The sequence below is a fragment of the Trichechus manatus genome, unplaced genomic scaffold (genome assembly GCF_000243295.1).
Source record: "Trichechus manatus latirostris isolate Lorelei unplaced genomic scaffold, TriManLat1.0 scaffold00033, whole genome shotgun sequence".
In the NCBI taxonomy this organism is placed as follows: Eukaryota; Metazoa; Chordata; class Mammalia; order Sirenia; family Trichechidae; genus Trichechus; species Trichechus manatus.
The window spans coordinates 9,091,969-9,106,062 of NW_004443969.1; the positions used below are offsets into that span (position 1 = coordinate 9,091,969).

The 14,094-nt window shown below is 40.4% G+C and overlaps 1 protein-coding gene across 5 annotated transcripts in view; it reads right to left on the bottom strand.

Annotated features, from left to right (window-relative positions):
* Positions 1-14,094, bottom strand: part of MAP3K19 (mitogen-activated protein kinase kinase kinase 19) — a 48,708-nt gene continuing 34,614 nt past the window's right edge. For 2 of the 5 annotated variants that reach the window (XM_012555183.2, XM_004375084.2), the window contains 4 exons: positions 11,059-13,506; positions 7,424-7,570; positions 5,439-6,136; positions 327-417 (listed from right to left, as the gene is read on the bottom strand). In XM_012555183.2, coding sequence (XP_012410637.1) covers positions 351-417; positions 5,439-6,136; positions 7,424-7,570; positions 11,059-13,506 — 3,360 coding nt within the window. In that variant the 3' untranslated portion in view covers positions 327-350. Of the gene's footprint in view, positions 418-5,438; positions 6,137-7,315; positions 7,319-7,423; positions 7,571-11,058; positions 13,507-14,094 lie in introns of all 5 variants that reach the window. The other 3 variants (XM_012555184.2, XM_004375085.3, XM_012555185.2) reach the window with 3 other exon arrangements.

The following is a 14,094-nucleotide window of genomic DNA, read 5'->3' on the forward strand; positions in this document are numbered from 1 at the left end:
TTTTACATTTTATTTTAAACTAATGACATTAAAATTGACAGGCCAAAAGTAAAAGGAAATTACCATAAAGCAATAGAGATTGTGTTTTCTGGACAGTCAAAATTGTAAACACTGGAATAGGTTTTTTTTTTTTTAAGAAAATTTTCTTCTCATACATGAGCAATCTTGCTGAAGCTTGAGGAGACTAATATGTAACTAAAATTTTCCATTAGTGACACTAGAGGATCTGGCTAAACAGGGTTAGACTGAATTTCCAGTAAGAAAACAAAGGTCCCTAAACCATCATTCCCCACAATTAAACAATAGCAGAGTACCTATAGCTGAACTGGGAAGAAAGTACTGATGCATGTTCAGTGACTTTTCTGCAAGAAAGAGTGCTTCAGGAGCTGGAGAGCAGAAGGTCGCTCGTGCTGGTCCCTAAGAAGGGAAAAACACTCATTGATATGCCTGCCAACTTAGATCTACTTGACTCAAAATGCAGATTTCGAAGATGGGAAGTACAACCTCTGACAGTTAAACAGACGAGTCTGGACTCCAGTTTTCAGCTGTGTGATCTTAGGCAAATGACTCAGATTCTTTCCTCATCTATAAATGGGAATAACTAACTTGCTGGGAGAATTAAGTGAAATAATACTTTTAAACAGTGTGTGGCACATAGTATTAAAAATGTGTTCAAAAATGGTAGTTAAAAAGTAGGCCCTACTTTTCCTTTGTACTTTTGTTCAATTTGAAGTATAATTTATATACAGTAAAATTCACATTTTAAGGCGTACAGTTTATTGCACTTTTAATTATTATTAAGTTTACTTTTAAAATTTAGAGGTATTAGAGTCCAGAATTGAAAAGACTTAAAAGACATTTAAATATGCTTTGGTGATTAATTGAAATAATCCCATTTTGGGCACTCAGGTGACCATAAAGTAAAGGGAGAGAGTTGCTCAGTACTATTGTGGATTTTTTTTTTTTTTTCCTTCAAGAAATAAAAAAGCTTTTGGAAATGTATCAATCACTCAATGAACTAATGAACCAGTCAAGAGTTAGCTGCAAAAGCCTATTACAGCAACATTCTTTTGGTTAAATTGGTTATCTTTTCATAATTTTGAAAGCAAAATGACCCCCCAGAATGGCTAAGTTAAAATGCAAATAAAATACTTTTGAAAGAAAGTGACCATACTTTCATTTCAAAATTAAAACTTCTCACTGGAGGCTCTTTCTCCTGCCTTCAAAATATGCTGAAATCTCTCCCCTCTTCAAAAAATCCTTTCCTTGACCTGGTTCCCACTTGCAGTTACCATCCTATTTCTGTTCTTGCCAAATTTCTCTAAAATGGCCAAGCCCAGTGGTTCTTTCTCCAATATGCATTATCTCCTGAAACCCCAACCATTTGGCCCACTCTTCCATAGAAATTACCCTCTTGGAATTCACCATGACCTCATTACCAAATTTAATGAGCTCATCCTCCTTGCCATGTCTGTAGCATTTGAAATATTCACTACCCGCTCCTTCCTAAAACTATTATTCTACTTATATTTATGGGAAACTCAGTTCTCTAGGTTCTTCTCCCACCCTGGGGCAATTGCCTTTCTTCCTTCCCTCTCTTCCCTCCCTTCCAGTTATGTGCTAGACTTGATACTATGCATATTCTGTTATTCTGTCACCCCATGAGCATTTTCAAAAACATTTTCCTCAGCCCTCTAATTTTTTTTTTTCATAACTGTAACAGTGGAGCCCTGGTGGCATAGTGGTGAAGAGCTCAGCTGCTAACCAAAACATCGGCAGTTTAATCCACCAGCCACTCGTTGGAAACCCTATGGGGCAGTTCTACTCAGTCCTATAGGGTCACTATAAGTTGGAATCAACTTTATGGCAATGGGTTTGGTTTTGATAATTATCACCCTTATAATGATTTTCAGATATGTACCTCCAGCCACAATCACTTCCATGAGCTCCAGTTGCATATCTTCGAATGCCTCCTTAGATGATGAAAGGTCCTCTTCAACTTCTTCCCCCTTCCTTTCTCACAACTCTCTGTCATAATTTCTTCCACTATCTAGACTCAAAACCATGAAATTCTATCATACTTCCCTGTCAGTCCTTTTATCTAATCAGTCATCTTCCTTTGAAATGTTCTGTAATTATTCTCTTTACAATCCCACTGCTTCCACCACCATCAAAGTCTGGATTCCTGCATGGCTTCCTAATCTCAAGCAGCCTCCATTCAAGGCCCTTCAGTATGTAGGCAACCAACCTTCCCAAAGACATTTGATTCAGGACATTTTCTCTACCCTAAATCATCCTTCACAGCCCCAGCTCTCACGGCCTGCTGCAAGAAAGTTAAACTCCCTGGCCTGACTTCCCAGAACTGTCAGCCTTCTCATAGCTGTATCCCCGCCCACACTTATTTCTCACTGCTCCCCAAAATTCATTTCTGTTCTCTTCAGGCCTTATACCTGTCCATGCCTGATCACCTTTACTTCTGAATCTTTCTATCCACACCCACCTCCAAGGAGTATTTGTCAACATTAGGCAAGAGTCTAGGGTCCTTAGGGTCCTTGCCATAGAATTTCAGAAGATAATTATATGCTGCCTTCTATATGACACTATTGGGTAAGGTGTATTAGTATTCTCCCCTAATGGTTATTAACTATGGAGACCTAATTATGTATCACATACTCTGCTAAGCAAGTTACACACACCATTTCACTTACCCTTCACAACAAACCTATTATTATTTGGGGTGTAAATTGTTTTGTTTATGAAGAAATGGTTCCAAAGTAGAGCCTTAGAGTTTCCAAGTAAAAAAGGCTTAGAGTGGGTTCACACTTGAAAAGCTGCATGATTAACTGTTTTCAGTTTTTGTCACAGTATTAAGGGTTTTAACAGTCACTTGAAGCTTATCCTTTTAAGATAGCATTTTTTTAATCCTGAATTTACTCTTTCATTCCACTTCATAACTCTTCTATTTTAGACACTTGGTGTTCATTCATTAATTTATTCAGTAAATATTTGAGTGTCTAGAGACTGCTCTTTTAGGTACGGGTGGTTCAACAGTGAACAAAACACACCAAGTCCCTGCTCTCATGGAGCTTATGTTTTAGTGGGAAGAGACAGGAAACAAAGATACTAGAGGTCAGATGGTGATAAGTGCAATGAAACGTGGGGCAGGGTAAGGGGGCAAGAGTGATGTGGGGCACTATTTTAGCCAGTCAGGAAGGTCCTCTGAGAAGGAGACATTTGAGTAGAGACCTGAATGAAAGAAGGGAGCCAAACATGAGACGGTCTGAGGGTACACTGTTCCAGGTGGTGAGGACAGCCTTTGCAACCCCTGAGACAAGAGCAGGCGTGGCAAGTGGGAGGCCCAGGAAGGAGACCAGTATGCCAGAAGCAGAGCAATCAAGGAAAAGAATGGTAGAAAATAAGCTTGGAGAGGTACCACAGTACCGATCAGGAAGGGCCTAATAAAGTTATGGCAGGGACTTTGGATTTTATTCTGAGTGAGATGGAATTGTTTCCAGCAGAGAGTGGAAGAGATTTGACATATATATGTTTAAAGGATCCCATTTGTATTTAGCAAAATCACCCTATAGTCTTTCCCAAAGGAACTGAACCCAAACAGGAGCCAGGGAGTAAAGCCAAAGCTCATGAAATGGGATCTTCAGGTGGTAAGCATTAAGGGCATCATTCTAAAGAGTATTCTCAGTTGGTTCCCTCATGCTCCTTTGAAGAAAAGTTGGAAGTGTTGGGTAGAAACTGCACTGACTTCCATAAAATAGAAGATTCTACCCTTTCTCTTTAAAGTTCTTCTTTTGTGTGTATGAGTAATGGCAAAAGAAAATTAGAGAATAGCAAATATTTTTTAGCTATGAGCCAATAACAGATAATTGTTCAACTTGGAACAAAGCAGCTGGTACTTCTTTTAATAGTCTCCAAAACTAGTACTGGTCCATGTGATATTCCCAACAACTTTATGTCTCTTTTGTATGACTTTTTTTTGGGGGGGGGGAGGGCAGAGAGGGCAGGTGCAGTGGCACTGTGCCTGGAGCTCTGTCCAGCATATCCATGCAGGGACAGGGACACTTAAGGTGTCTTTGCATCTAGGGATACCCAGAACTACACCCCTAGAGTATGTGTTCCTGCCCTCACCCAAGTGAGTCCCCTCAAATTATCCAGGAGAGTCTGATACACATGTGTGCTGGGGAAGGGAGACAGAGAGACTGAAAGAGAGAGGTACAGTAGGCAGACAGAGAGACCTGTGGGTTCTGGGCTTCATTAAGAAAGGCAAAATGAATCCCTGGGAGTTGGAGGCTGCCATATGCACTTGCTGAAAGCTGGAGCACTAGAATTTTTCATCTAGGAATAAGAAAGCAAAGAAGTAAGGGTGAGGGAAAGCACACTTTCTTATAAGACAGGAAATCATTGTTTGAGTCTCAAGATTCCTTGTTCATACAGAAATAAAAAAAAAAAAAAAAAGATTCCTTGTTCTGTACATGCAACTAAATTTTGAGCCTCACTAGGCTGGGTAGATTTTAGGCTGCTCTGTATCATCCTAGAGGCCAATGGGTGAACTGCAGCACCCCTACTCCTACTCTCTAGCTACCTCCCACCACACACACACACACACACACACACATTTTAACAAAAGCCATCTTTCTACTTTTATATGTTTTATTCTTCGGATTAAGATTCCATATGAGCAAAGGGTTCCTGTCTATGAAAAATTTGAAAACCACACCACTAGTAGTCTCTAAATCCCTTACAGCTCTAACATTTTACCTAGAATTTTATTCAAAAATTTAGGTAGGAAAAGGGATCAGAACAGGAGGGAAACAGGCAGCTTTCTGGGGCCTTTCTGCTTCCCCCAAATACTCTCCACTTAATGCTTGAAATGCTCCAATTAGAGATTTGTTTCTTTGGCTCAAAATGTTTCTCCTCACTTTATATGCAAGTATTTCTGAGGAAACCAATACATTAAACCTAGCCTGTCATCAACTCCCTAATATGAATAAGTTTCGCACATAGTTCCCTAAGAGCTGGTTTTGATAGGAAGGAAACTAGAACGCTGGTTCCCTGAGAGGGAAGGCAGCTTAAGAAAGGGTGACGCTACTTCACCAAGGCCAGTCCCTGGGAGATGTCATACTGGGAAGCAGTAGATACTTAGCAATTTTTGGAAACCCATTGGGTTTGGGGAAGTGTTATCAGGACCTGATAAAACATTTAATTAAGAGACTTTCTACTCGAAGCATTGCCCCACATACAATGATGCAGAAATGAAAACGATCACCCAATATGGCTAATCATGATTTCTTCCAATACAAAAATCACTCCCTACTCGACTTCATAACGGAAGCAGAGCTTTTAATGGGCCATAAGTTGCAGGGGAAATGACACCTGCTTGTCATTTCTGGCAGATTTGGAATCTGGGGATTTCCGTTTCTTACCTGGTTAGGCACACACGCACGAAGTCCGCTGCATGCTCTGAGAAGTGGTCTGGCAAAGACGGCATTAGCCCTCTGTGCGCTCCGATGTAAAACATGGCCGCCATTCTGTCCATGGAGGCCAGCGGAGGCTTCCCCATGGCCATCTCAAACACAGTGCAGCCAATGCTCCAGATGTCTGACTTCCTTCCGTAGCCAGACTCGTTGATGACTTCCGGGGCCATCCAATATGGAGTCCCATGCATGGACTTGAGCATGTCACTGTGAATGCCATTTAAGCCTGCCCAGGCCAAACGCTTGGCACAACCAAAGTCGATCAGCTTTATTATTCCAGTTGGCATAAGCATGACATTATTTCCTTTGATATCTCGATGCACCACACAGTTCTCATGGAGATAAGCAACACCCTGAAGAATTTGTTTCGTATATTTACAGAACACCATCTCAGGCAATGGCCCAAAACGATTTATAATACTAGAGATTGAACCACCGGGAACAAACTCCATGAAAATGCTTACAATGTTCTCTTCCAAACATGTCCCCAAATAGGCCACAATGTTGACATGTTTCAATACTTTGAGCAAATCTATTTCATCCTGCAGTTTTTGGTATTCTTTTTCAGTAGCTAATTTATCAGAGGTATCCAAAGCCACTTGTTTTACAGCTATTAGCTGCCCCTGGCTAGTAAGGCCACAGTATACCTAGAAACAAACCAATACCTTATTAAATATAATTGACATAACCTGTTCACAAAATGCCTAATGTGACACTTGTCTTTACCTTTTTCCCCTAAACCTTTCTCTTTTCTGTAAATTGATACATCCCCACCTAAATGCAACCTATTTAAAATAAGCAGGTACAATGTTTCAGTGGAGCAAGATCAGGATGAACAGCAATGTGAATGGAATTCCTATTGGCTTGGGGTCAAGTGGCCTGGATTGGTTAGAATCCTGACTTCACCATTTCCAGCTGTGGAATTTTGGGAAAGCCTACAGACTTTTGATCTTTAGTTCTTCTCATCTGTAAAACTGAAGTAACAACATTTGCCTCACAGATTTCTAGCATGACTACGTGAGATGGTGGTTTGGGAAAACGCCTCACCCAATAAATGTTAATTTAAAAAACATTTTTCCTTGAGATTGAAGCGGAAAAATCTCATGTATCCAACTTCTATCTGATGTTTAAGACTTGGGAAAACAAGAAATTCTAAAGTTTCAAGGATACTGTTGGAGAAACCTCCCATATGAGATACATTTGAAAAGCACCACAAAATTTGCCATTTGCAAAGACCGTGGATTTGGCTCTAATCTCTGGAGTATTGGGATTTACATCCAGCCCTGCCACGTAACGGTGTTATGACCCAGGCAACTCCCCGCATAGGAGGGACTGTGAGAAGCTCTAAAGCTCTGTGATTTCAGTGGCTTCATGTCTTCCTACCTTCTTGCTGATTCCAGAAATGCCCCCAACTACAGCTGAAACAGGTCCTATCCAGGGACCACTCTTTTCTTTACTCATATATGTAAATACTATCTAAAACGCTAGAGCTTTAGATGGTCTTTATGGAATTCACAAAACATAGGAACGTCTTCCGTTTTTGCCACCTGCAATGATTCTCCCAACTTCTGGTAATATATCTTGAGCTACTGAGGGACTTGGACCTGGGAGAGTGAGAGGCTGCCAATGCTATGGCCATTGTGCCACCACACAGAGCTTGTGAATGAGAGTCAGACTGAGAGATACACAGACCATATCCTGATGACATTATTTGACCCCTGAAGCCAGGATTGCCTGAAGCCAGACTTGCTCCAGAACTTTCAGTTACATGGAGCAATAAATATTGTTTTCCTCAAGCCACTTTAGGTTGGGTTTTCTGTTACTACCAACTGAAAGGCTTCTAAGTGAAAGAGTGTGTGTTGGAGCTAGCGAAGAGGGATGAGTCAAGGAAGGTTGGGGATATCTAGTTTTATCACGTTTCCAGTTTGACTTACTGTGCCGTAGGCTCCCTTCCCAAGGATCTCACCCTTGGTCCACAGGATAGGCTCTCCATACTTTAAACTATTTTCATAAAATGTCTTCTTTTCATTTGAGTTGAGAAATTTCTCTTCCCTGTCATGAATCCTGCCATTACTGTACCTCTGGAACAATGAGACAAACAGAAAGGTCACCATTAAACTCTGAGACATGGAGGTGGGGTAAGGAGTGGGGGTGCAGTAGAATCTTCCTTTCAAATGCACCTGTCCAGGGCCATTCTTATTGTTCAGGGTAACTTCTGGATACATGGCTGTCATGGATTGAATTGTGTCCCCCCAATATATCTGTCAACTTGGCTAGGTCATGATTCCCAGTATTGTATGATTGTCTACCATTTTATCATCTGATGTGATTTCCCTGTGTGTTGTAAATTCTATCACTATGATGTAATAAAATGGATTATTGGCAGTTCTATTAATGAGGTCTACAAGATTAGATAGTCTTAAGCCAATCAGAAGCAAGCAGAGACACAGGGGGACCTCATACCACTAAGAAAGCAGTGCCAGGAGCACAGCATGTCCTTTGGACCTGAGGTTCCTGAACTGAGATGCTCCCAGACCAAGGGAAGACTGATGACAAGGACCTTCCTCCAGAGCCCACAGAGAAAGAAAAAGCCTTCCTCTGGAGCCAGCACCCTGAATTCGGGCTTCTAGCCTACTGGACTGTGAGAGAATAAACTTCTCTTTGTTAAAGCCACCCACTTGTGGTGTTTCTGTTATAGTAGCACTAGATGACTAATACAATAGCCAAGCAGGATATCTTCATTTTGTACCTCAGCCTTGATAAACATTTCTAAGTGACATTTTGCCTTTATATTTTATAGGGGGAGGTCTTGGATCTGCTCGACTTTGGACTTACATGGACCTGCAGGCTACTTACCACTCTTTTGAGAGTGAGCTCTCTCCAAGTTCCAATAATCAGAATGGACATACATATGTTAGTACATGCTAACATATGTATGCTCCTCAGCAGACCACCCCCTCAATTCTCTCTTCACAATTTCCATTATTCCAGTCAACTTGCCCCTAAACACAGACATGTTTGGACAGAGAAACATACACATAGTCACACACACATTCACACAAAGACACATATACTCATACACACATATTCATATATGCATTTGCACAAACGTGCATACACACAAATACAAAATATACAATTTATAAATATTCATGCATAAATATACATCACATACACCCATACGTATCTATGCACATACACTAAAACACACACATACATAAACATATACACTTATATACATACACATGCAAACAAATATATAACCTTATACACAAACACACATCCAGATACACACGCATGCACACACACAGTCGTAAAGAGCAATTCTGGTGGTCAAGACCAGCATTAATAGACTGAAGAGTGATGGTCCCCTAAACCATTGCTACTCAAAGGATTATCTGCAGACCAACTTCATCAGCAACACCCAGGAGCTTGCTAGACATGCAGAGTCTCAGACCGCAGACGTACTGACTCAACAGCTGCATCTTAACATGATCTCCAAGAGATTCTCAGTCACACTTAACTTTAAGAGGCACTGTCCTAAAAGTCAGGAAACAAATATATCTTTGTAGGACTTAGACCATGTTTTCCAATTGGTTGGTCAGGACCAAACATGCTTCATTTTGACCTCCTGTCCTAGTAGTCTTAAAGACAAATAGCAGCAATGAGGCAGCAGAGGCATGGTGATGGCACTTTGTAGTTTCCCAGCAGATCCCACATGGTTGCCTTCCTCCTGAGTGTCCACGTGCCTCTCGGGGTCATCTGGGTTCTTCCTCCCCATCCACTCATGTTTCTATCCAAACTGAAATTTAAGGACTACTTAGAAGGGAAAAGGTTACAAAAGGTCTATTTTTACTCCACGATTGCAGAGTGGAGTTATAGGGTGCTTGTATTTACTGGTATGCTAGCTCTCCTTCAATCTGAAATTACGGAGTCATAGGCCCATCTCATAAACATGCAGGCATGCAACCCACCTGCCAACCCAGCCTACAGACATCTCCAAATCACTACCACCTCCCAGCAGAGACCAAGCTCCCATGAGGGCAGAGCTGGCCTTTTAGGACAGGGAGCATTCTCACTGTGTAGTGATTAAAGGTAGAGCTGGAATCAGAATACCTGGCCCCACCACTTATTAGCATCGTAACTTCAAAGCCTCAGTTTGGTCATCTGCAAAATGGGAACATGTTAGAACCTCTAGTAACTATCTCATAGTTACTATTCGAAGCATAAAGGAGATAATGAATATGATGCATTGCACTCATTCATGGTAAATTCTCAATACTTGTTGCCGTCAAGTTGATTCCAATTCATAGCTAGCCTATAGGACAGAGTAGGACTGCCTTATACATTACAAGGCTGTAATCTTTATGAAAGCAGACGGCCACATCTTTCTCCCACAGAGTGGCTGGTAGGTTCAAAACACCAACTTTTCGGTTAGCAGCCAAGTGCTTAACCACTGTGCCACCAGGGCTCCTTAAATTCTTTATAAACCTAGCTATATAGAGTCACTATGAGTAAGAATCAACTTGATGGTAAGGAGGTTTTTTTTTTTTTTATGGTATAATTACTTACCTTGTGTATTCTTGTAGTCAGCTATATAAAATAATTATTCTTGAGCTTAATACATTGTGATACTACCTGACTTAGTGTTCAATAAATAATATCTCAGATAACATACTACTTCTGTCTTTAGAATTTCTGCATACTAGGAGGTTCATGTACTTCATGAACAAAATCCAACTATCTGTTGTTATTCTTCTCCCACACCCCCACTCCCATGCCAAAGAAACAAACATTCCAGGATATTTTGCCTATGCTTCCTTGAGGCCAAGGGCTGAGTCTTTAGCCCAGTGCCAGGAACACAGTAGACATCAATAATATTTTTGTTGCTTTCCAAAGTAGTCAATCATCTGAGAACAAATGCTCAACTGCAGGGAATCTTTGAGAAATGTACATTTCACATATTCATTTGATTTTAGAACAAGACGGTGAACCACTTCAAGGGCCATGTTCACTTCTTCCTATCTCACAGACCACCTGGAGCAAAGCTTTACCCATAATTACCTCTCTGCTGATATTTAATTGAAAAGGTCATCATTGAATGAAACGTTGACCTACTTAAATAAATAATTTTACTATATTAATTTATCTAAGCTGATTCCACTGCAGTGTCAAACTAGCGAAATTCCAGAAGTAAGGCGACATAATAAAAAAACATCTTAGCCTGGGGTCAAACCCAAACCTGCTGCCATGGAGTTGATTCCAACTCATAGCGACCCTATAGGACAGAGTAGAACTCCCCCATAGGGTTTCCATGGCTGTAAACCTTTTCGGAAGCAGACTGCCACATCTATCTCCCGCAGAGTGGTTGGTGGATTCCAACCGCTGACCTTTCAGTTAGCAGCCAAGCGCTACTTGGATTCCAACCTGGCTCTGGTACCAACAATGTGGGCTTGAAGAAACAATTTCATTGTTTAGGGTTTATGATTTGAAAATAAAGAGTTTGAACCAAATTGTCCCTAAGGCCCCTTCCAATACCAAATGAATCTCTGATTCTAATTATACCAACCTGTATTTTGACATTTGTTGCCTCTCTGCCCAATTCTTGTGTCCTATTTCCTCTCCTCCTAAAGTCAAGATTTAGACTTTCAGGATCTCTTTCATTTGCCATTATTTGGCAAGAGTTGTTATCTTTCTCATCAAGAGCTAATAGTTCTGCAGCTAGACAACCTAAGAGTTCATCTGTCAATTCTTCATTCTTTACAGAGTCCAGAATTTCTTGGGAAATTGAATTTTCATCACTCAAAGTTTTCCCAAACATTTGACATGTAATTGACTTATCTGATAAACTATCATCGTCCAAAGAATGTGCCCAATTTTGATATCTTTGGGAAGTTGCACTTTCTTGTTTCTCACGGAAAGAGACACTTGTGAGTCTTTTAGACTTATCTGAAACGCTATCAAATTCTAGATCGTCAGTTAAAATTTGGTTAGCATTTAAATTACTGAGAGATGCTTCGTTCTGCTTTTCTTGCAATACATGTTTGTTGGAATTCTTCTCACTGGGCATTGCCCAGCTGTTTTCTGATGGGACAAATGGTATTCGGTAATGTAGCTCTTCAAGTTCATGCAGATCTCCGAGGCTGGTGGCAAGCAGTTGATTTTTAGAAACTTCTCCTTCATTAGTAGACTCCTCCATAGAGACCTCTTCAATAACGGACAAATCTGAAACAGGAAGAAATTCATTCTGTTCAATCGACGGCTCAGTATACTGAGCCAATTTAATGGGCTGAACGACATTTTCGAAAGACAGAAGGTCATTTCCAGAAGTCTTTACCTGCCAGTCTGCTTCTGCAATACCATCATCATTTTCAATGTCTTCTAGGTTCCTAGCTACCGGCTTGCAACTCTTTTCTTTAGAAATTAAACTTCTGTGCTTTTGTTTAATGCCAAGAGAAGTCTTTGGGGGTTTAATAAGTGGTCTTTTCTGAGAATGTCTGGTTCTGCTATTGTTGCTTCTTTCACTCTGTGAAGATCGACATTTTTTGGTGATACATCTGCCAGATGGAGCTGAGCATATCTCATGGTAATATATGTTTTCATGTCGTCCAGCCTCTCTTACATGACAATAAACAGGGGTCCCAAACATTTCGTAGATTCCAGGTCCATTGCCAGTCGAATTGATCTCTTTGAACATGTCACTATACTTAAGATCTAGGTAATTTAGGTTTGGTTCTGTTGGTTGAACAGAAAAAGAAACAGAAGACTTTTTTATTACTGGATTTTTACAGACGCAAGGGAATGATGGCCTTTTCGGCTTCAGAGCCCTGCAGGTTGATTGCTTCTTTTCTATGTGTGGCATTCTCTTTTGAAACTTGGGTGATTGCTGAGGCCTGGGGTCAACAAGCCCCGAAGCGGGGAAAACTTGGGTTTTTATGCTGGTGTTATGTACGGTAGGCTTAATGGATCCTTCAGTTGAACTCATGAAATTCTGAGGTGTCCTGTTACTTATCTTGGTCTTTGAATCCAACTTATTTCTGTAGGTTTTCATCTTGTGTTTGTCATGTTCTCGGTGTGCAAATACGTTGAAGCTGTTGTTGTTGGTATGAAGAGTACCCTTTCTTTTCTGGAGGCTTGGTTTGGCTATTGCTGGTTCCTTGGGGACTCCATCTTCAGGGAAAGTAATGCAGATAAGAGGCACCATTTCATTCATTTCTGGTTTGGTTGCTTTTGCTACTGATATTTTTCTGTTTGTCTCCATGCCTTTATGACCTCCTGGGAGCTTTTCAATAGGGCCATCAGAGACTATATTGGAAAAGCTTTTAAGCATAGGATACTCTTCTAATTCTTCATGATTTTGCTCAATTGCATCTCCTTTATGCACTAACGTATGTTTTGAGTCAATTTTATCATTTCTAGTCTCTTCATCCTGGCACTGAGTTACCTCTGAGTGCTGGACTTCTTGGAGCTTGCTTGGGATGGCACAGGCAATTTCTTGTTCTTGTTCATAGTTTCTGAGTATTGAACACTCTTTATTTCTTGATGAAAGATATTGAGAGTCCTCTCCCTCTACTTTTCTCGTTTCACTCCCATGGTAGCCAGTATTCTCTTCTGTATCAGTGGGAATATTATAATTCTCAGAGAACACCAAAGGCTGTCCTTTTTCAAAGCGAGAGCTTTCAACTTTGTTACAATCTTCTGTTTCCTTAGATTTCCAATCCTTCTCCACTTCCAGGTGTTCTCTGTGAAGTTGAGCTTTCTGAAAAGAGCACATGTTTCTGGACCAAATGGAACTATTGGAAGATCTGAGGGTCTGATCCGCAAACACCTTACACAGGGCTTCCTGCTTGTTTGATGGTCTAAACTCATCAGATGGACTAATGGGCTCTGAGATCTTAGGTTCAAAGGATAGAAGGCTTGGAATGTGTCTTTTTCTCTCTTTCTGAACCTTGTAATTTTGGGGGATAGTAAGGAGACCAGATCCCCTGGGCAGGAGTGACAATGGTGGCAGAGGGAACTAAAAGGAAAGACAGAAAAAGCTAATGAATGCCGACGCATACATAAACAGCTGTAAACTGGTTTAAAGAATCTGAAGAGATTCTAAGATTCTCTCTGGGAAGGCCTTTAATGGACAAAGCTCTCCTGGATCACAGTTTTTAAAACTAAAATCTCATTCCCAGTGATTTTTTTTAGAACCAAGATAAAATGATACTTTTAAAAGCTAAGATTATAATAGATGTAAAGATTCATAGTTATATATTTAAAAATGAAGGCCCTATGATGTAAATATTGAACATTTGAAGGTAAGAGACATTTTATTTGTCTTGTCTTTTTATTTATTTTCCATAAAATTGATCTAAGATTTTTGAAATTCCCACTTAGAACAGTTTAAAATCACTGTTCACATGTACTTTAACAATGATCATTAGGTTACTGACTAACTCAGAATTTGCATCAAGAACATAACTGCTCTAAATTGTTTTGCTAAAAGTGGCATGTAAATGTGCCGTACTTTATGCTTGAAAGTTAGCAATCCTGGATGGCTTTTAATTTCTCCTTTGCCCTCCATTTTCAAACTAAGCTAGTTTTTGTTTATCAACCTCTA